Source organism: Heterodontus francisci, chromosome 15 (assembly GCF_036365525.1).
Source record: "Heterodontus francisci isolate sHetFra1 chromosome 15, sHetFra1.hap1, whole genome shotgun sequence".
Lineage (NCBI taxonomy): Eukaryota > Metazoa > Chordata > Chondrichthyes > Heterodontiformes > Heterodontidae > Heterodontus > Heterodontus francisci.
The window spans coordinates 94,847,968-94,872,135 of NC_090385.1; the positions used below are offsets into that span (position 1 = coordinate 94,847,968).

Genomic DNA, 24,168 nt, shown 5'->3' on the forward strand with positions numbered 1-24,168 from the left:
TATCAAAATAAACCACTTCACATTTCTCCGCATTGAACTTCATCTGCCACCTGTCCACCCATTCCACCAACTTGTCTACATACTTTTGAAGTTCTACAAGATCCTCCTCACAGTTTACAATGCTTCCAAGTTTCGTATCATCTGCAAACTTTGAAATTCTGCCCTGTACACCGAGGTCTAGGTCATTAATATATATCAGGAAAAGCAAGGGTCCCAACACTGATCCCTGGGGAACTCCACTACAAACCTTCCTCCAGCCCGAAAAAGATCCATTAACCACTACTCTTTGTTTCCTGTCACTCAGCCAATTCCCTAACCATGTTGCTACCATCCCTTTTATTCCATGAGTTATAACTTTTCTCTCAAGTCTGTTGTGTGGCACTGTGGCCATTGTCTGCCGATTCCACTCCCCGCACCCCTCCCCCCATCGCCCAGCAAGGAACTCAGTCCCGGCTCTATTTAGGTGCAACCCGTCTGGCCTGGAAAGGTCCCACCGCCCCTAGAGCCGGTCCCAATGTCCCAAAAATCTAAATCCCTCCCTCCTGCACCAACTTTCCAGTCACTGGATTTTTTTTTTTAAGTGGTCTTGGTTGAGGAATAAATGTTGACCAGAACACTGAGATAAAACTCTCCTGCAGCAGCTAAAGCCAAGGCTTTGTCTGCCGTCTCAGGTGGACGTATACGATCACCCAGAACTATTTTGAAGAAGAGCAGGGTGAGTTCTCCCTGGCATCCTCGACAATATTTGTCCCTCAAACAACGTCACTGAAACAGATGATCTGGTCATTTATTTCATTGCTGTTTGTGGGAGTTTGCTGTGAGCAGTTTAGCTGTCGTGTTTCCAAGTTTTGGTTCAGAAAATCACAAAGGGATTTTTTTTGAAAATTTAAGTTTCAGTTTCTGCATTACTTTGCTCTCCTGAAGTTAGTTGGCCAGATGTATGGTGATGTTTCTCTTACCAAAATATTTCTCTGTGCTCCATTCACTCCAAATTCCCCAGTCTCCACAATAGGTGTACTTGGCTCGCACTTGGACTATGTTCTTAACATTTGGGTCTGCATCAGTAATCCTCGCTTCTGGGTTCATGAACTTGAAGGAAGAAAACATCACACGGTGACAAAAAAATTCCAAGACATGACTCTTACTCAAATGGAAAGAAAATATCATGTATGGAAAATGAGAGAGATCTGGGGGACCTGATTGACAATAAATTGAAACAATCTCAACAATGCAGATCAATATTGAGCCCAACTAGTCAGGTAATCCTCAGTGGTGTGACTCCACTTGGAATATTGTGCACAGTTCTGATCACTGCAGTACAAAAAGTATATTACAGTTATTGAAATGATACCAAGGAGAGTAACCACAATGATTGAGGGATTGGAGGGGTTGGATTATGAAGAGCGATTATGTATATTGGTCATGTTCTCACTGGAAAAGAGAAGGTTAAGAGGTGATATGATTGCAATTTTTTAGGATTCTAAAGGGACTAGGTTACGTCGACCATGACCAGCTGTTTCACCTTCTCCAGAACAGTAGAAGCAGAGGACATGGCCTGCATTTAAAGGAGGGTAAATTCAAAATGAATCAATGGAAATGTTGGGCAGAATTTTCATCCCAAGGCAGAGGCAGGATTGGAGGCAATTTCTTGATATCAGCCGTGTGCTGGTCTGGCGTCCTGTTCCCACATCCGGTCTTTTTACAGGGTTCAAATACAAAATAGATAAACAGCTTTCAGAAAGTAATATTTTGGGATACAGTTTATGAGTAATTGGAAACATGGCATGTGGAAAGTGTAGCAGGCTTGGGAGGAAGATGTGACTTTGGACATATGGTTCCCAAAGCTCTCCAGCACTGGGGTTTTTCCCTGCCTGCTGTCTGGGTCTGTTTAGACTAGTTGAAAGAAATTGATTGTCATGATTAGTCAACAACTCCAGTATCACTGTATCATGTGACTACCAGGATGGTAGAAGGTAAGCTAGATGGACCTTTTGCGTCCAGCAATTCTAATATTCCTATGTGATCCAGTTTGTTTTTAACCCTTTTTTATTTTAAACTATTGGAGTGCAGAATCTAAATATTGATGACTGAAATGTCAAGGAATTTCCAAAAGCATCCTTTCTTAAATAAGCAGACAGTACTGTACACAGTACTCCAGATGTGGTCGCACCCAATGCCCTGTATAGCTGTAGCTGAAGAATAACAAAGGGCAGTGGTTATAAACGATTGACAAAGGAACCACTTCTTACAACCATAGAACAATTACTGCACAGAAGGAGGCCATTCAGCCCATCATGTCCATGCCAGCTGGAAAAAAAACTAACCGCCCAATCTAATCCTACCTTCCAGCACCTGGTCCATAACCTTGCCGGTTATAGCACTTCAGGTGCATGTCCAGGTACCTTTTAAAAGAATTGAGGGTTTCTGCATCCACCACCATTCCTGACAGTGAATTCCAGACACCTACCACCCTCTGGGTGAAAAAGTATTTCCTTATGCCCCTCTAATCCTTCTGCCAATCACCTTAAATCTATGTCCTCTGGTAATTGACCTCCCTGCCAGGGGAAACAGGTCCCTCCTGTCCACTCTATCTAGGCCCCTCATAATTTTGTACACCTGAATTAAGTCACCCCTCAGCCTCCTCAGTTCCAGCGAAAACAACCCTAGCCTATCCAATCTTTCCTCAAAGCTGCAACCTTCAAGCCCTGGCAACATTCTTGTAAATCTCCTCTGCACTCACTCCAGAGCAATTATGTCCTTTTTGTAATGTGGTGACCAGAACTGTACGCAATACTCCAGCTGTGGCCTAGCCACTCCCTGTCACTTCCTCAAAAAACTCAATTAATATAGTTCCAGCATTACATCCCTGCTTTTGAATACTATACCTTGACCAATAAAGGAAAGCGTTCCATATGCCTTCTTCACCACTCTATCTACCTGCCCTGCCACCTTCAGGGACCTGTGGACATGCACTCCCAGGTCTCTCGGCTTCTTCTACCCCTCTCAATATCCTCCCATTTATTGTGTATTTCCTCGCTTTATTTGCCCTCCCCAAATGCATTACCTCACACTTCTCTGGATTGAATTCCATTTGCCACTTTCCCGCCCACTCAGCCAAGCCATTGATATCATTCTGGAGTCTATGGCTCTCCTCTTCACTATCAACTACACAGCCAATTTTTGTTTCATCAGCAAATTTTCCAATCATGCCTCCCACATTTAAGTCCAAATCATTAATATATACCACAAACAGCAAGGGCCCCAGCACTGAGCCCTGTGGAATGCCACTGGAAACAGCTTTCCATTCACAAAAACATCCCTTGACTACTACCCTTTGTTTCCTGTCACTGAGCCAATTCTGGATCCAACCTGCCACATTCCCCTGTATCCCATGGGCTTTCATTTTACTGACCAGTCTGCCATGCAGGACCTTGTCAAATGCCTTACTAAAATCCATGTAGACCACATCCACTGCACAACACTCATCAATCCTCCCTGTCACTTCCTCAAAAAACTCAATTAAGTTAGTAACACATGACCTTCCCCTAACAAATCCATGCTGACTATCCCTGATTAATCCATACCTTTCTAAGTGACAGTTTATCCTGTCCCTCAGAATAGATTCTAACAAGTTACCCACCACCGATGTCAGACTGACCGGCCTATAATTATTTGGCTTATCCCTCGCACCCTTTTTAAACAATGGTACAACGTTCGCAGACCTCCAACCGTCTGGTACCTCTCCTGTATCTACTGAGGATTTGAAGATGATGCTCAGCGTATCCCGTTAACAACCTGGGATGTAATCCACCTGGTCCTGGCGATTTATCCACTTTCAAGGATGTCAGACTCTCTAGCCCTTCCTCTCTCATTATGTTTATCGTATCTAATATTTAACACTCCTTTTTAACTACAATGTCTGCATCAATCCTCTCGTTTGTGAAGACAGAGACAAAAAACTCATTAAAAACCCTGCCCACATCTTCTGCATCCACGCATAAGTTCCCTTGTACATCTCTGATAGGCCCTACCCTTTCTTTAGTTATCCTCTTGCTCTTAATGTACTGATTGGGTTTTCCTTGATTTTACCTGCCAATAATTTTTCATGTCCTCTCTTTGCTTTTCTAATTTCCTTTTTTACTTCAACCCTGCACTTCCTATACTCCTGTAAGCTTTCTGAAGTATTAAGATATTTGTCATCGTCATAAGCTTTCTTTTTCTGCTTTAACTTACCCTGTAAGCTTCTAGATAACCAGGGGGCTCTAGATTTGGCAGTACCACCCTTAATCTTTGTGGGGACATGTCTACACTGTGCCTGTAGTATCTCGCTTTTGAATGCTTCCCACTGGTTTGCCACCGATTTCCTTTCAAGTAGCTGTATCCAGTCCACTTTTGCCAAGTCACCTCTCAGTTTCGTAAAATTTGCCTTCCCCCAATTTAGAACCTTTCCTCCTATTTTACCTTTGTCCTCTTCCATGACCATCCCCAACAGCACTAGCAAACCTTCCTGCAAGGATATTTGTCCCAGCCTGTTCAAGTGCAGACTCTCGTGTTCCTTCTTCATTTACAACACTTTCTTGGGGGTGTGATATCTGAGGCTATGTTCCTTCTAAGCTGCTTGGCCAGCGATCCGGAAAGTACTGCTCAGGGAACAAACAAGCCATGCACAACCAACATTTCCTTTAAGATGGGTCATGCACGGCCGCATAGCAATCTTAAAGGGACTGTGCAGTACAATGAACAGGCTGTGCGCAGCAAAGGAATATTAGAGGGAATGTTGATCTGAGGTACTGTAAGTACACCATGTATAAAATACACTTTTGACGTGAGGCAACCTCACAATTCATCAGCCATTTAGGGCTGTATTTTCTCACCTTAGGTTTTTTCTAGATGGCAGGACAATTTCCAGGTCGCGAAACCAATCGCAGCAGCATTGGGACTGCAGGTACAATCTTCCGGGAGGTGTCCAGTTAAGAGGACACCTCTGGGATCACTGTCCAACTAGGGACGGCAGGCAGGTTGAGGAGGCAGGATGGTGATTCAGTGTGTGTGATTGCAAGGGCAGCCGGCAGTCTTCACTGTGTCTGCAGTGAGAGTGCTGCTGAGGTGAGTGGGACGAGAGAGAATGGGATGAAATTGGAAGTGTGAAACAGCTGGAGGAGATGGCAGCCATTTCTTCACCACCAGCAATATCCATGACATCAGTCTACAGGAGATAATCATGCAATTGCAAGCCATTGCCAGTAGATACCTCAGGTTTGCTGATTTGAACCTTTAAGCTGCAGACTGCATATTAATGTCATGGCCCTACGACCTCCCGCTGTGTACTCGCCTCCTGTAAGTTGCCGAGCTGTAGACACTGCGGGGGTTCTGTGCAACACTGGTAAAATTCCATTGTCCTCAAAAAATACCTGCTAATTGCTTCATTAACATCCTCACTGGCTTCCTGCCTTTGTCAGGCAGGTTGCCACCAACGCACAGAAGCTGCCTCTGGGAAAAGTGGGAGGAGGCACGAACACATCAAATTTCCTGTTCAGCGCCTTTTTTCTAATTTGTCTTTGCCCCCGTCCCCACCGTCTCTAAACCCACTTACCAGGGCCTGGTAAACTTGGCCTCTTAGACTCTACAATATATGTAAGACCAGTCAATGGTAAGATGGAACAAATGGATTGTAGTCTGGACGTGTTATCCACTGTCAGCTTAGGCCCAGACTTTCACTCTCACTAATTCATCAATAATCACATCAAATGCTTAAATGTGCTTTTTAAAAATTAAGAAACTTTTTCATTCAAAGGATAGTGGAAATCTGGAACTCTCGCTCCCCTAAAAAACTGTGGATGCTGGGACAATTAAAATGTCAAAAGGGAGATTTTATTAAGGGTCATGGAACCAAAAAAGGTCAATGGAGTTAAGATACAGATCAACCATGAACTTACTGAATGGGAGAATAGGCTCAAGGGGCTGAATGGCCTCCTGTTCCCACATTCCTAAAAGCAAATCCCAAAGTTTGAAATGGGAATTCTCTCAGTCTTTCAGAGCAGATTAAGAATGAAATACTGTCAGCAAAAACCACAGAGAGCAGAAGAAGGATTCTGTCAGACTTGGAAAGGGAAGGAAAGAAAGGGTCTGAGATGAGAAGGTTTGCAATAAAGGGGTGCATGCAAGAATGGTTGAAAGCATTAACTTTAGTTCAAAGGGAGCCCAGCAGTTATTATTACCAACTCATTCAAGAATATAAGGTTCTGAGAGAAATACAGGTTGATATTTTCTGACCAATGTTCACACAGATTGGAAAATCTACAGTGTAACTTTATAAGTGCATTCATGGGGAAAGCTGAAGACTTCAGATAAACTTGGGAAGAGAAATGATTGCAGAAAGTCCACAGAAGGCATAAACTTGACATCTGAGAGACACAAGACATCATTGCAAAAGAACTTCAACTTAAAACACAGCCAATTAGTAGCTTCCAAAAACAAGGAAACTGGAAGCCTTTCTGTTAACACGACAGATTTAAATAGAAGCTAAAAAGTGCTGGAAATACTCAGCATGTCTGGCAGCATCTGTGGAGAGAGAAGCAAAGTTAACTTTTCAGGTCAGTGATCTTTCATCAGAACAGGTCACTGATCTGAAACGTTAACTCTGCTTCTCTCGCCACAGATGCTGCCAGACCTGCTGAGTATTTCCAGCACTTTTTGGTTTTATTTCAGATTTCCAGCATCAGCAGTATTTTGCTTTTATTTAAATAGAAGCTGTTGAGTTTCTGTGGTTTGGGGGCAAAATTCCCAATGGTTTTCCAAACATGTAGCAGGGATGCTCCCTTATTTAGAACACATACTGCACTTACACTGAAAAGTGCATTAAGTACTTTAACTAAGTCAAGTAAAGCTTCCTAGTTCAGCCCAAGGGAACCAGTCTTCCAAATCTTGTGGGGGTAGGGAAAATCTGAAGATAAAGCATCCACCATTCTCTCACCCCAGCAAAACAAAATACTACCACATCTCCTCGACCCCATCTACATCCCAGCATCCCCCCAAAGTTCTACACTCTACCCCTGATCAATCATCACGACCTCTTTCCCCTACAATCCCAGACCCTAGCGGCTCCCACCCAAGTCCTTCTGCACTGCATGGCCATCATACCTGCTCCAGAATCCCTTGTTCCCCTGTCCATCACTGGGTATCCCCCCAATCTTAATACTGTACTCCCAGATCCATTTCCCCAATACCTTCAGATCTTGTCAACCCTTTTATTGCTTACAGGCCCTGGCATCCAATTGGCAGGGTACCCAGACTCTAAGAACACCCTCCTGACATTTCTACAACCAGCCTCCCACCAAGGCAAGGTCCCAACACACCAGATCCAGTATTCCCACCCACCCTGGTAGCCAATCTGCTACTCTGATGATCCAGCACCCCTCTCTCAGGTCTCCATACTACGTGCCCACCACTGGTCAGGGCCTTCGAACACCCACCCCTCCCACTGCTCCCAAATGACACAATCACCTTCCCTCCACTTCTTCACTCCACAACCTCCTTTCAAAAAGCATAAATAGCCAAATGCCAATCTTTGTCGTTTACCTGTTCACATTACTCTCAGATGGCTCTCTAAGGTCACATTAAAAAAAAATACAGAAATATTTCCTGTTTGCTAAAGCTCTGCTTCAGTCACATATCCATTATAAAAGTACTCACATCATAGACTATCCAGCTACGGCTCATGCAGCTCTTCCTTCTTATTTGATAAGTCACACACCTTTGATTCCAATGAGCAGGGATCTCCCAGGTCAAGTCAAACACGTTGCCGGTATTTGATATATTTATTCCCCAAGGAGGACACAGTTTCACTACAAGAAAGTGGAACATATCAACATTATGAGCTCCAATGTTGCCCAACAACCACAACGACCAATGCAACACAAGACTCCAATAATTGGGCCACTGTTTCAAGTGAGGTCAAATTTTGTGCTTGATGACACAGGATTTTTACTCGCATTTTGGAAATAGTATTTCTTATTTCTACCCTTAAATTTGGACAAATAGGTCATCTTGAAATGGGTGCCATGGTCAGGGTGGAACACACAGCATCGCTAATGCCACAGAGCCTCATTAAATCATGTCAATTCACTTGTGCCAGCTAGCACATGCTCATTGCACACTGCTTACAATGTTGTCATGACTAGAAACACTTCATCTCAATAGTTTCATATCACAGACAGCCCCGTCAGCTCAATTTATTTTTTATTTATTCTCAGAATGTGGGCATTGCTGGCAAGGCTGGCATTAATTGCCCATCCCTAGCTGCCTTTAGAAGGTGGTGGTGGGCCTTCTTTGTAGCAGTTTTGACACCACTGAGTGGCTTGCTATGCCAACTCAAAGACCAGCTTAGAGTCAACCACGTTGGTATGGGACTCAAGTCACATAGATCAGACCGGTTTAAGGATGGCTGGTTTCCATCCACAAAGAACATTAGTTAAATAATTGAGTTTTAATGCCAATCTGACAAGTCCATTGTCATTTTATTTTTAATATCTTTTTTTCTTTTTTTTTGAACTGAGTTCAAATTCTCAAACTGTCACAGTAGAATTTGAATTCATATTTTGGATTCATGTTTCTGGATTACTAATCCAGCCCCATACCCACTAGACTACCATTCTCATCATTAATGCCTTGTGCACTGCTGTACATTGGCCATAAAAGGGACAGTGGGTAATAGCACAAACAGTCAGTTGGATATAAAGATCCCATGGCATCAAAATCACTAAAACATATATTACCTGGTCATTACCTCATTGATATTAGTGGGCTCTGGCTCTGTGTAAATTGGCTGCTCCATTTCCTACACTGCAACAGTGACTTCAAAAGTACGTCATTGGCTATAAAGCATTTTGGGATGTCTTGAGGTCATGAAAGGAGCAATATAAATACAAGTCTTTTAAACAAATTGTGCAGTGGACATCCTGAGTGATATTCATGTTGTTTGGCTGCCAAGAGCACTGATCCCAGAATGCCTATTCCCAGGATTTACATGTATCCTGAAATAGCAGTGGGTGGTATTTCAAAGTATTGGCATTACCTAGTATTACAACGTCACCTGGCATTTACACAGTATAACTATTTGATCTGGCTGCCTACATAAAAATGATTATCTTCCAGTGTGATTATTATACATGGGGAAAATTTAACAGTCAATTCCACCCACTCCCAATTTCCAGGTTTAAATATTTGAACAACCACATTTACCAAGATCAACAGACATATATCAACAGTCCTCCAGCAAATATTATTTGAATGGTAAACACACCCCTCGATGTGGTTGGATTGATGTTTCTTGTCTGGGGTGGGCATTATTACGACCGACGACTGACCACTCCAGTCAAAGCCCCCAAACGTTGTGCAAAGGCTGGTTAGCCATTCTGTATTCGCTAATTGGATAGTTGGAGGTTCAATCTGAGAGTTTCCTAGGCCTACTTCTGCCTCATCCTCACTATCCTTTTCCTTCTCAACAGTCCTGATTACCTGACATACTTGTACTGGCTTATCCTCCTCCCTGCGGGAATATTGTTTGAGCAAATTAATGTGACACAACAGGTTCTTCTTCTGGCAATCAGGAGTGTCAATCAAGTAATCTACCTTATCCACTCTTTTGATCACTCTATATGAACCACTGAACCATGCTTTTAATGGTTCTCCCTGTGACCGTAACAACACGAATACTTCATCCTCTGGTTTTATGGTAGGTTGTGGTTTTCCCACCATTTGACAGGTATGGCATGTTCTCCAAAATTGTCTCACATTCTTTGAAAGACCTGGCCAGTAATAATGTTGGCTTATGGGTGATTTGGTCTTCTGAATTCCTCTATGTCCCGCAAAAGGAATGTCGTGTGCTAACCGTAATAATCCTTGTCAATATTTAGGTGATACCACTATCTATTCAACAATTGTCCAGTCTTCATCGGCAGGTCTATGAGGCGGTCTCCATTTCCTCCTCAAAACCCCGTCTGCCATATAATAGCCTTTTGGAACTGCTTTCGCCTCAGCTTCTGTCAGAGCCGTCTGTGCTATTCAGTATATCTCTGAATCAGCTTGCTGTGCTGCAATGATAGATGATCTGTTAAACAACTCATTTGGATTATCTAAATCCCCAAATAAGGTTTCAGATGCCTGGCTATCTACTTGTGATGCCTTTTTTACCTCCAACAATGGATCCTGTTTAGCCATTGCTCGGGTAACTACACAGGCAGGAAATATTCCCAGAACTTGTTCCTGTTATTGCTCCGTTTCTTTAATTTCACTTGGTTCCTCTGTAACTATAGGAGAAACTGATACTTTTGATTCAGCCAAATCATTTCCAAAGAGTAGATCAATTCCCTTTACTGGTAAACTATGGACAACACCTACAGTTACTATCCCAGATAATAAGTTACTCTCCAGGCATACTTCATACAAAGGTATGGGTATATACTCCCCGCCAATTCCATTAACTAAAACTTTAGTGTTCAAGGTGCTCTCTGGTGGAAACCTCATAACTTTCCCCAGCAAGAGTGTTTGGGTTGCTCCTGTATCCGAGTATAATGATAGGTTTTCCTGCCTCACTTACAGGATAGGGAGTTAATCTTCCCTTTGACAGAAATTCATTATAACTCTCAGGTATTTTATTCTTAACCTTTAGACTCCTTTTAGTTTTAGTATCTGATTTCACATTCACAGATGTCGTTAAAGCTATAGCCTGGTCTGCTATACTCTCAGTCAGAGTCTTTTCCTCTGCACTAACTTTGCATACCCCAACAAGTTCTATGGGTTAACCTCACAAATTCTAGCACTCTGAACGAAGATGATCCATTTTGTTGCAGTGATAACACTTTGGCTTGCGAACCTCACGTCTACCCTCAACACCTTCCTTTCTGACCTGAGGTGACCCTGGGGCATTCCCAGCTGTTCCTTCTTATCCCCAGCTACTTGCCTTCCTTTCACTCTCCCACTTTCTATCCTTCTCGGGTTTATGGGGGTGATGGACAAAATAGGTTGGCTTATTCACAAGCTCAAAATCATCAGCAATCTCTGCTGCTTGCCTAGCTTTCAAAACTTTCAGGTTATCTATATGAGTTCTCACTACTGAAGGAATAGAGTTTTTAAACTCTAAGGGAATCAATTCTTAAAGGTTGTCATACGTGGTTTCTATCGTTAATGCCCGTATCCAACGGTCAAAAGTAATTTGCTTCATCCTCTGAAATTCTAAATATGTCTGCCCAGTCAATCTCCTTAAGTTTCTAAACTTCTGACGGTAAGCTTCAGGGACTAACTCATACGCAGCGAGAATAGCCTTTTTTGCCATCTGATAATCTGCAGAAGCCTCTTCAGAAAGCATGGTATAAGCTTCATGAGATCTGCCTACCAGCCTGCCCTGCATGAACAATGTCCAGCTTTCTTTCGGCCATTTCATCTGTTTGGCTATTTTTTCAAAAGATATGAAAAATGCCTCTACGTCCCTTTCCTCGAACTTAGGAAGAGCCTGCATAAATTTAAACAACTTCTCGCGGGGTCCTGATCTAAATTCAGATTCTTCATGACCCAAATTTTCCCTGGATTCAAGATTACCCTTTTGTCTTAGTTCCATCTCTTTTAACTAAAATTCCCTCTCTTCTCTTTCACTTCCTCTCCGAAATGCTCTCTTTCTCCCTTTCCTCTTTTTCAAATTCAAGTTTTCTTAATGCTATTGTTTTTTCTTTTTCCTTTTCCTCTCTTTTCATTTCAAGTTTTCTTAATTCTTTTTCTGCCTCAAGTTTTATCGTTTCTAACTGAATCCTAGCCAATACCACTGTATCACTCTCAGACCTACTACCTTCATGTCTCTCGTATTCCCTTTCTTTTCCTCGCATTGCTCTTCATCTGTATCATCATCAACATCATCATCATCTTCTTCTACTAATTCCAGATGTTTGGCTATTTTGTCAATTATCTCTGCTTTTTTTGGCACCTGATTTCAATTCCAACCCCAATTTTGCTGCCAATTCTATTAATTTGTTCTTAGTTAATGTTATCAAGTCACTCAGGGAAACATTCTGCTTTCCCAAAAACTCTGCTACAACTACTAATGCCGTTACAATGGTGTAGACTGTACCTGATTATACAAGAGACCTGGTTCTTTTAATTTCTTTGTAATTGGTGTTAGATTTAGATCCCAACAATCGAGTTTCCAATTGAAATGATCCCAGACCTGAGAGCAATTAATGTGATGCCAAACGCAGGACCCCAATTTAAATACGTTATCCCAGAGATGAGTAATTACTATGATTACAAATGCGAGCCCTCCAAATTAGTCTGATTCTGATCCGAGACACGAGCCACCGAATTAAATATGATTCAACTGCAAGCGAGCCCCCAATTAAGATATGATTCAAATCCCGGACAAGAAACAGAATTAATATGTGATTCAAATCTCGAGCAAGCCCCCAATTAACATATTATGACCAACCGTTCCTGTCAAAGCCCCGAATCAAAATATACGATTCTGATTGTGGTGGGAGAAATGCATTGTTAATTCAATCCCATCCCTCCACAGATTGCCTAACATATAATTTTAAACTTTCCAAATTAAAGAAAGAGCCAGCCAAATTGTACCATCTATTAACCCCTGAATTAGGCTAACCAAACCAGGTGTCTTTAAATCAACAAATCAACTGTTTACTTCGAAAAACGAAATTCTTAAACACTATGACGATATAAACAAAATTTAAAATAGAAAAAAATTAGAGTTCTTGCAAATTTACACTCCTGCCGGAGGTGAAAATGTCTAAGGTTGCTTGAAGTCCTCACAGCCGTCCGATGGGGAGAAAAAAGGTTCTTCAACAGTAGAATAGTCTGTAGTCTAATTCCAGCAGTAAGTGATGCTTTCCTTCTCTAGCGATGACCACAGTAGATCAACAAATTGCAACCAGTTTCAATAGAATCAATCTGGCTTTAGAATTTTTGAGGGATAAAAGATTGTCACAGTCTAACTTCTCTTCCTTCAGTTTAAATTATAAGAGATCTCTGTTTTGGATTTCCTTTTAGAATTTTGAGAGAGAATAATAAATAAACAGACTAAATTCTCTTCCTTCAGTTTAAATGGGCTGAGAGCTATTCTTTCAGGTGCTAACACGCAGCTGTCTGTCTGTGGCTCTGTTAGAACAGGCTGTTTCAACTAAAAAGCCAGTTCAAAAGATAATTACAACATTGTATATCTGGTCCTTGGTCCCTGAATGGCTGTTGCTGGGTAACCAGGATGCATTCTTTGAAGCTGGTTGGTTCCCTCTCCATATGCTTGTATCCAACGGCAACCAAAATGCACTTTCTCTAACTCCTGAGGCTTGCTTGTCCTTTAAGCAGTATGGCTTCTTTTCCAACCTTAAAGGCATACCGCATTTTTCCCGAAAAGAAAACTGCAGGATTATTACAACATCAACTAACTTATTTCACAACAGTGAAGGCAGATTCACTCAATTTATTTACATGAACTGCATCTGTCCAGCACAGGTGATGCTTGAGGTAGTTTTGTCTTATGGCATGGAATTCAAGACTAACTCAACTCAATTTCCTTTGAATCCTTAAAAGTAGCACACAGATACCCTCTAACCCATCTGTCCTGTTGGATTTGATAGCAAGTCCTGGAGATAAATGGACAGTGAGCTATTCCAATCTACCAGCCAGTCTCCCAGATACATGCAACTTACTATGAAAAGAAACATAGATTTTCAACTTGCTGACTCAGTGTAAAATTGGAGATCAGTTACTTGTTTTTGATAACAGCCTTGGCTCAGTGGTAGCGCTCTCACCAGTAAATCCAAAGGCTGTGACTTCAAATTCCACTCCAGAGACTTGAATACAATATCTAGGCTGACACTCACAGTGCAGTACTGAGGGAGTGCTTCACTGTCGGAGGGGCAGTACTACTGAGGGAGTTTTTCACCTTTGGAGGGGCTGTACTGAGGGAGTGCTGCACTGTCAGAGGGGCAGTACCACTGATGGAGTGCTGCACCTTTGGAGAGACAGTACTGAGGGAGTTCTGCACTGTCAGAGGGAGTGCTGTACGGTTGGAGGTGCTGCCATATTCTTGGGCTATGGATTGAAAATCTGCTCTCGAGATTCCTCAGTCACCACTCTGCTGGTGAGAAGGGTACTGACTGAGGAAATCACTCACATCCCATTAACAGGAATTTGATGGCTCAAAATGTGCAACTTACCGAAGCTTGCACTTTCCAGGTTGCAGAAGAATGGCTTTATCTTTGCACTAGCACTTACTCCTGTGACACAAGTATTCAAGTCATGTTGATCATTGAACTGATCATGTTGAAGGTGACAACCAGCAGCCCTGCCATCTTTTGATATGGAATTGGTACAGGTCTGAATGACGTCCATCCCATCTTGCCTGCATGATCACAAAACATATTTAGTCTGCATAGACATGTACACCAGATCAATGCATTCTCTGCCACTTAAAGACTCAATACTTAGTTACCAATAATGGAAGTCATAGACAGTGTCAGATGGTGTCTTACTTCCGAAGTCCCAAGTACAATTTATGTATTCAAAGTTGTAGTAAATGCATTTGAAGTTTCTGACAGCAGTGTCTGCATCACCTACAAATAGGGAAATAACAGAAAGAAAGTCAGGGAGACTAACATCACAGAGAACAAAAGTAACAGAATTAGAAATTCTCATAATACTACAGCCCATCCCAAGCCTCTCTCTCTCACACTGTCTTACTAAAACATATGGATATATATACATAAATATCATCTCTCTTGTGCATCTAGCAAGCTCTCAGCACCAAACTTTGTTACAAATGCAAAACAAGCTTATCAAAAACAAAGTTAGATGTATCATCCTGGGTTCTTCTGACCTGCAGTCTGAAATCTCCAAGTGACTTCCTAATTTGTAATTGGCCTCAGCAATTTGCAAGCTGTTACAATTACTTGGATTTCCACAGGGAGCATTCTGTCTAGGTTATCAGTTAAACATCACAACCATACTCCACACCCCAGACTCACCATGAGCAACACCAGAGTGGGGTGGGGGAGGGGGAGGTGGTGGGGGTGGTGGCTGGAGAGGCGAAGATCCTGTTTCTAATGTAGAGGGGACTATTTTGCTGCATTAAAATCGCAACAAGGGGGCATGCCTCATTAGATTTAGTAATGAGTAATGAACCAGATTTAGTTAACAGCCGAACGGTGCGTGAACATTTATCCAATAGCGATCATAATATGATCAAGTTCAAAGTAAAGTTTGAAAAGGAGAATCACGAAACAGCGACTCAGATTCTAGATTTACGCACTATTCTAGTCTGTCGGTCTCACGCTCTTCAGCTTCACTTCCCCTTGTGGATCCTTTTCTAACTTTGGATACGTATGCCATGCGACTTAAAATGATTATAATGGTGGATGAGCTAATCTTCCATTTATTAAAGTCATTTAATTCACATTTCTATCACTGAATTCCCACTCTGCTGCGTCTTTAGTTGCTCAAGTTGTATCATTTACAATGCAATTATTTGTTTGCAAAAATATAACTGAATTATTAGATTTAAACTGTATAATATTTCTATATGATTTTAGACAGACTAATGTGAATTAAAGCTTGGCCTTGGACTCAACCTGTCTTTAAACATTGACTTTCAGTCATGGCATCAAAACATCAGTAGAAATCTGGGACCAGCCTTTTTGAAATGTTAATGTACAAAACTTTGCGGATGGAAGAAAGTAGATGCAATCATGAATCTAATGGCCAAATCCTGAGATTGTCTTGTTATTTAAAATGTTGCCAAAAACACAAACAGTACACAAGAGGTAGTTCAGGAGCATAAACAAACAAACAACCAGAAGGACAAGACAGTACTGTTCAACTCGACTTCTTAAATGTCAGAAGTGGTCAATACCTTAATTGCCTGATGATTGAGAAGAATCTTCAAATGTTCCTAGTTCCGTTTCAAAGAAAAAACAGATATAATTGGACTGGTATTCTAAGGCCCCTGTTTCTCATGGAACATTCCATTATTGAGGCAACCATGTCTGCCATGTGTTGTTTCATCAGGGACTCTATCTCTGTTCTAAGCTACTGTAAAGTATCAGTAAGATCTCAGACTTTTGATAGCTTCTGAAAGTTTTGTTGGGAATTTCCTATTCGGGTTCTTGTGAACAGCCACTGTAACTTCAGTAGAAACCATGTCTGGTGACTCTGCTGAACTTGTTCAAAGATACAGTGGCCAACTGAGAGAGCTCCAAAGGGAATGTTCAGCATTTATGAATTAAATCAAGTACTGCACACTAGCCACTGTTGTACGTCCAGTTTCTGTGTAATTTTTAAATGTAAATAAATCTATCACCTGGAAGTGTGATATTCATCACTTTTTGGAGTGGACAGGAGAGTATTGTGGGCAGACCACAAATCTCTAGAATGGGGATATCGTTGATCTTGTGGAACATTATCTCATTCACAATTTTAAAGAAAGAATGAGGAGCGGCAATGGAAATTAAACACTACAATTTTAATGGGCCTGCAGGAACAGAGAGGATTCACACACACAAATTTTTAAATGTGACAGGACAAGTTGAGAAGGCTGTTAAGAAAGCATATGGGATCCTGGGCTTTATAAATAAAAGCAAAGGTAAGGAAATTATGCTAAACCTTCGTAACTCATTGGTGAGGCCTCAGCTGGAGTATTGTGTCCAATTCTGGCACCACACTTTAGGAAGAATCTCAAGGCCTTAGACAGGGTGTGGAAGTGATTTACTCGAAGGGAACCAGGAATAATGGATTTCAGTTATGTGGAGAGTCTAGTGAGGTTTTGATTATTCTCCTTAGGAGCAGAGAGATTAAGGGTAGATTTAATAGAGGTATTCAAAATCACGAACATTTTTGACAGAGTAGTTATGGAGAAACTGTATTGGCAGGAGGGTTGGCAACAGAAGACAGAAATATAAGGTAATTGGTAAAAAAAATTCAGGGGGAGATGATATAATATTTTTAAGCAGTGAATTGTTATGATCCGGAATTCACTGCCTGAATGGCTGGATTGAAGCAGATTCAATAGTAACTTTCAAAAGGGAATTGGATATATGACTTGAAAAGGAAAAATTTGCAGGGCTATAGAGAAAGAGCAAGGGGAATGGGACATATTCAAACTGCCAAAATAGGCTCAATGCGCTGAATGGCCTCCTTCTGTGCCGCAAGATTATGCAAGAGCACAACTTTCAGCTTATAGTAGACTGAACGTGCTTCTGTAAGCTGCCTCTTTGACACCAGCTCACACGATTGGAAGAATTCTAGTACTGTATCAGTGCTTTCACAAACAAATATTACAGTAATAAATGGACTAGGGACAAAACCCACGAAGTTCTAATAGTTACCAAGAGGAAATCAATGAAGACAGGGGAGGCCCCATTGGTTTGGAAGCAAGCCAATGGCAATAAAACAAACCAGGTAACTGCAGACCCTGAGTCTTAAATCAGCAAGTGATAAAATCATGCAAATTCAGGGACAAACGAGGAGCACAGGTGAAAATAACCGAACAAGGAGTAACATTATCATCCCAAATAGAAGCATGGGGAAAAAACTCATATTTATATAGCTTTTTCATGATCTTAGGGTGTCCCACAGCACTTTACAGCTAATAAAGTACTTTTTGAAATGTAGCTATTTTTGGAATGTTGGAAAGCAAGGTCCCACAAACAGCAATATGATTATGACTAGATAATCTGTTTTATATGTTGGTTGAGGGATAAATATTGGTCAGAACACCATGGAGAACTCCTCTTCTCTTCTTTGAAATAATGACATGAGATCTTTCTTATCTATCTGACAGTGCGTGATGAAAACTCAGTTTAACATCTCATCTAAAAGTGGAGATGTTCGCTGATGATTGCATAATGTTCAGTACAATTTGCAACTCCTCAGATACTGAAGCAGTCCATGTCCATATGCAGCAAGACCTGGACAACATTCAGGCTTAGGCTGACAACTGGTAAGTACCAGGCAATGGCCATCTCCAACAAGAGAGAATCCAACCATCTCCCCTTGACATTCAATGGCATTACCATAACATTACTGAATCCACTATCAACATCCTGGGGGTTACCATTGACCAGAAAATGAACTGGACCAGCCATATAAGTACTGTGGCTACAAGCACTGTTCAAATGCTGGGAATTCTGGAATGAGTAACTCACCTCCTGACTCCCTAATGCCTGTCCACCATCTACAAATCACAAGTCAGGAGTGTAATGGAATACTCTGCACTTGCCTGGATGGGTGCAGCCTCAAGAAGCTCGTCTTCATCCAAGACAAAGCAGCCCGCTTAATCGGCATCCCATCCACCATTCAGCACTCACTCCCTCCCCCACCGTCGCACAGTGGCAGCAGTGTGTACCATCTACAAGATGCACTGCAGCAACTCACCAAGGCTCCTTTGACAACACCTTCTAAACCAGTGACCTCTACCACCAAGAAGGATACGGGCAGCAGATGCATGGGAACAGCAAGTTCCCCTCCAAGCCACACACCATCCTGACCTGGTACTATATCGCCGTTCCTTCATATTTGCTAGGTCAAAATCCTGGAACTCCCTTCCTCACAGCACTGCGGGTGTACCTACACCACACGGACTTCAGCGATTCAAGAAGACAGCTCACCACCACCTTCTCAAGGGCAATTAAGGATGGGCAATAAATGCTGGCCTAGTCAGCGACACCCATATCCCGTGAAAGAATAAAAAAAATGCTCAACATTGCAGCACTCCCTTGGTAGTTCACTGGGAGTATCAGGCTGGATTATGTGTTCAAGCCTCTAGGCCTTATGACTCAAAGGCAGGGATGGCACCCAATGAGCCACAGCAGACACCATGATCTATAATATAATGTACTTTTAGTCTTCCAGACTTTTCAGAAAGTTTCACTTGAGAGGCAGTTGCACAAACCTAAGACAGTGGGTATCCGTGATATAACATAAGAGATGAATGAAAAATTTGCTGAAAGAGAGGAGGCCGTAGGTACTAGTTCAGGTGATTGGTGGAGCAGTGAGGAGGTGTCCTGAGAGAAAGACCCCAGGAATTGGCACACTTAATATTTCTGGCCTACATAAACAAGATGGATTTAATAACAACTTGCATTTATATAGCGCCATTAACATTGTAAAATGTCCTAAGATGCTTCACAGTAGTGCAATCAGGCTAAACTTGCCACCGAGCTACATGAGGAGGCATTAGGGCAGCTAACTGGAAAGCATCAAACGTCAAAGAAGTAGGTTTGAAGGAACATCTTAAAGAAAGTGAGATTTAGGGAGTGAATTGCAAATCTTCAGGCCTAGGCAAATAAAAGCAGGGCCTTCAATGGTGGAGCAATTAAAAATTGGGGATGTGCAAAAGGCCAGAACTGGAGGAGTGCAGATATCTTGGATGGTTGTAGGTCTGGAGGAGGTTACAGAGGTAGAGAGGGCTGAGACTATGGAGGGATTTGAACACGGTCAGTGAATTCAAATCCAGCAGGTGAGTTATGCTAAACTGACCTCCTTGGGAAACCTCAATACCCTATAAACAGGAGAGAGAATGAACACAGGCAACTGAGTAACATGGACAGGCTAGAAAACCTCTGACTGCTAGACAGGGGAGCAGAGGCACAAACTGGTTAAAGGCACATTCAGCACTGATGCAGTTCTTTACACAGAGAGTTATCAATCCCTGAAGCATTAGGGTCGTGAAGGCAAAAACCTTGCACTCATTCAAGAGTCAGGAAGACACTGTGATGAGGAATCATAGGTTAAATCTTTCCACCTCTCACTCCTCCTTTATACAACGCCTTAACCCCTACATCACTGACCAAGCTACTTGTCGCTTATGTTACTATCTCCTGCTTTGGCTCAGTGTCAGTTTTAGACACATTACAACAACCTATATTGATGTAGCACCTCGAATGTAATAAAATGACCCAAGGTGCTTCAAAGGAGCATTAGGAAACAAAATTTGAAGCCGGGCCACATAAAGAGACAGTAGGTCAGATGGCTAAAAGCTTGGTCAAAGAGGTAGGTTTTAAGGAGTGTCTTAAAGGAAAAATACAAGGGAGAGAGGCAGAGAGGTGTAGGGAGGGAATTTCAGGCTGAAAGCATGGCCACCAGTGGTGGAGCAATTAAAGTCTGGGATGCTCAGGAGGTCAGAGTTAGAGGAGCACAGGTATCTCAGAGGGTTGTGGAGCTGGAGGAGATTACAGAGATAGGGAGGGGCGAGGCCATGGAGGCATTTAAATCAAGACATTGCTTGACCGTGAGCTAATGCAGGTCAGCGAGTACAGGGGTGATAGGGGAATGGGACTTGGTGAGAGTTAAGACACAGGCAGCAGAGCTTAGATGACTTCAAGTTTATGGATGGTAGAATGTGGGAGGCCTGCCAGCAGTGTGTTGGAATAGTCAAGTCTGGAGGTAACAAAGCTGCAGATGAGCTGAGGCAGGGGTGAAGTTGGGCAATATTACAGAGGTAGAAATAGGCGGTCTAAGTGATGGCATGACTATGTGGTCAGAAGCTCATCTTGGAAGCAAACATGACACCAAGGTTGTGAACAGTCTGGTTTAATCACAGACAGTTGTCAGGGTGAGGGATGGAGTCAGTTACTAGGGAATGGAGTTTGGAGTGAGGACCAAAAACAATGCTTCAATCTTCTCAATATTTCATTGCTGCTCATGCAGTACTGGATGTCAAACAGTCTGATAATTTACACAGTGGAGGAGTTAAGACAGGTGGCGTTGAGGTAGAGCTGTGTGTCGTCAGCATTCATGTGAAAACTAATACTGTGCTTTCAGATGATGTTGCCGAGGGGCAGCATGTAGATTAGAAATAGGAGGAAGCCAAAGATAGATCCTTGGAAGACGCCAGAGGCAACAGTGTGGGAGCAGGAAGAGAAGCCATTGCAAGTGTGGCTATGATTAGATTGATTAGAATGGAACCAGGTGAGAGCAGAGCCATCAAGAAGTGGAGAGGTGCTGGAGAAGGACAGTGTGGTCAACCATGTCAAAAGTTGCAGACAGGTCGAGAAGAACCAGGAGGCATAGTTTACCATGGTGACAGTCACACAGGATGTCATTTGTGATTTTGCAAGAGCCATTTCAATACTGTGACAGGAGCAGAAACCTGATTGGAGGGATTCAAACATGGAGTTCCGGAAAGAAGTGCAGGAATTTGGGAGGTGACAATACATTCAAGGACTTTGGAGAAGAAAGGGAATTCGGAGAGGGAGCAATAGTTCCGAGGATGTTGGTGACAAGGGTTATATTTTTTCAGGAGAGTGGTGATGATGGCAGATTTAAAGAGGAGAGTGACCACACCTGAAGAGAAAGAACTAGTAACAATATCAGCTAACAAGAGGATCGGGGGGGGGGGGGGGGGGGAGGGAGAGGGGGGAAGTTGGATGGTCGGCTGTTTAGTGGGAATAGGGTTGAGGGAGCAGGAGGTGGGTCTCCTGGACAATTTCAGCTTGGGCGTGAGGGAAGATAGGAGAGAAACGAGAGAAAGATGTGAGTTCAGGGCTGAGGTAGGGGGGAGCTTTAGAGGAAGTTTGACCCAGGGGGCTAGTGGAAGGGAGGGAAACGGCAGAGGCAGCTGATCGGATTGTCTCGATCTTAGTGACAAAGAAGTCCATGAGCTCCTCGCACTTGGTGTCAGAGGTGAGGGTGGAGGGGACAGGGGAGAGGGATTTAAGAAGATGATTTGCAGAGAAAAGAAGCCAGGAATTATCTCTGCATTCCAAGATTTTCCTGGAATAGTGAGCATATTTAGCAGACAAGAGCAGGACCCAATAGTGCTTTAGTGTGGTCCAGCCAGACCTGGTAGTGGATGGCGAAGCCAGTTGTCTGCCATATCCTTTCAAGTCTGTGCCCCTTGGATGTAAGGGAGTGTAAATGAGGGTCGTACTGGTTGAACGGTCAGGGTGAGAGAGAATATTGATTTAATTAGAGTCCAGGGCATCAAAGATGATAGTGAGGGTGCAGCTGAGCAAATCAGTAGCTGCAGAAATGTTGTGGTGAACAGAGGGCCAAAGGCTAGATAGTTGGGATTTTAAACGTGCAGTTATAAGTGAATTGGGGTACAGCTTTGTCAAGGGCTGGATACAGAAGGGCTGGGGTGTGGAAGAGGGATGTGGGGGAAGACTGATACAAGGAAGTGATCAGAGATGGTCTTATCTGTAATTGATACAGTGGGACTGGCAAGATCATGTGAGCTGGCAAGGTCAAAGGGGTGGCCGTGAGTAAGGGTGGGGAGTTTACATGGAGGGAAAGATTTAGGGAGGATAAGAGGGCAGTGAACTCAGAGGAGAGAGAGCATGATGGAGGTTGAAATCACCGAGCATGAGAAGTCTCTTGGTGCAAAGGGTAAGGAAAGAAAACAGTGAAGATATCTCAGTGAGAAGACTTTTATCGTACTTGGGAAGGCGGTACAGAATAATGCTTATGCTCCTGAGCAGTGCCCTGGGCCATTTTCTACATTAAAAGTGTTATAGAAATCAAGGTTGTTATCCTATAGAAGGATGCGATATATGGGTAAATAACCTGCTTCAGCTAGATTGACCTTTGTGAATAGTCAGCTCCAAACTGCTGTGTGATCTGACTGAAACACAGTGTTACACAACACAAGCATTACTTGAGTGTAGTCATCACTGTATCCTCCCAAACACTTTCCTTCCTTTTTCTGCATCTTTTTAAATTGAAACTAACTGTTGTATTTTCCTATCTATTCTGCCTCTGTGCTCACTCACTTTTTCTGAATTTAATGTATTTTCCTACTCATTCTTCCTCCTTCCTGCTCCATCTTAGGATTTCACTATTGTCTGGCCAGAGCATAGAAAGGAATATCCAGCTGGGAGGATTACACACCCTTTATTGAACACACTGGATTTTCCTTCCATTCCTTGTGGAAGTTCATTAATAAATTTATTTCTCCAAGTTGGTCATAGGAATTAGAAACTCACAGCACAGAAGACAGCCATTCGGCCCATTGTGGCTTTGCCAGCTCTTTTGAAAGAACTATCCAATTAGTCTCACAGCCCTGCTTTTTCCCCATAGCGCTGTAAATTCTACTTTTTCAGGTATACATCCCATTCCCTATGGAATGGTATTATTGAACCTGCTTCCGACACCCTTTAAGGCAATGCATTCTAAATCATAACAATTCGCTGCATGAGAAATTGACTCCACATCTCCTCTCTGGTTCTTTTCTCAATTCTTTTCAATCTGTGTCCTCTGGTTACGAACACTCCTGCCATTGCAAACTGTTTCTCCCTATTTACTCTATCAAAATCCTTCATGATTTTGAACGCCTCTATTAAATCTCCCTTTAACCTTCTCTGCTCTAAGGAGAACAATCTCACTCGTCTCTCCACTTAACTGAAGTCCTTCATCCCTAATACCACTCTAGTAAAACTCCTCTGCATCTATAAACACAATAAATGCTTGTGATATAAGGTTGGCTACTGAGTACGGATCCTGATCTAACGGCAGGAAACAAAAGATAACAGATAGGAGAGGGGCCAGCCATACAAGAAATCTTCCAATAATATGTTAATATAAATCCACCTTTACCCACTTTAGGAGCCAGTCTGTGTCATCTAAAAACCTGTGGCTAAGAAATTATAACTATTTTAAGGACGAATTTTACAACTTTGTGCTAAATAATATAAAAACATGAAACATTTCATCACCTTCTTCTGGAGGGATATATATCTCAGTCCAGTTGCTTTCTCGACAAACACAGCTCCTAGGCTCCAATAATGCCTTCACTCTGAAAGTGATGCCTTGGTTAAGAATCACCATTTCAGTACGGTTCAAACGCGGATTTATTTTTCTTCCCTAAAGAGAAATAATAAACAATACATTTACAGAACTCTGGTTTACAACACCACACCAATCAGTTCAAGTCTCCAAATAACATGCAGAAGCTGCACAAAGACCGGGTAAGACCACAGCTGGAGTAACGGGTCCAGTTCTGGTCAGTCTGCACTTGGAGTAATGGGTCCAGTTCTGGTCAGACTGCATCTGGAGTATGGAGTCCTGTTCTGGTCAGACTGTGCCTGGAGTACTGGGTCTAGTTCTGGTCAGACTATACCTGGAGTATTGGGTCCAGTTCTGGTCAGACTGTACCTAGAGTACTGAGTCCAGTTC

The 24,168-nt window shown here is 42.5% G+C and overlaps 1 protein-coding gene across 2 annotated transcripts in view; it reads right to left on the bottom strand.

Annotated features, from left to right (window-relative positions):
- Positions 1 to 24,168, bottom strand: part of LOC137377801 (interleukin-13 receptor subunit alpha-1-like) — a 75,114-nt gene that overhangs the window by 18,057 nt on the left and 32,889 nt on the right. For both annotated transcript variants that reach the window (XM_068047870.1, XM_068047869.1), the window contains exons 3-7: positions 23,709 to 23,856; positions 14,495 to 14,615; positions 14,220 to 14,404; positions 7,693 to 7,844; positions 960 to 1,089 (exon numbers count right to left, since the gene is read on the bottom strand). In XM_068047870.1, coding sequence (XP_067903971.1) covers positions 960 to 1,089; positions 7,693 to 7,844; positions 14,220 to 14,404; positions 14,495 to 14,615; positions 23,709 to 23,856 — 736 coding nt within the window. The remainder of the gene's footprint in view (positions 1 to 959; positions 1,090 to 7,692; positions 7,845 to 14,219; positions 14,405 to 14,494; positions 14,616 to 23,708; positions 23,857 to 24,168) is intronic.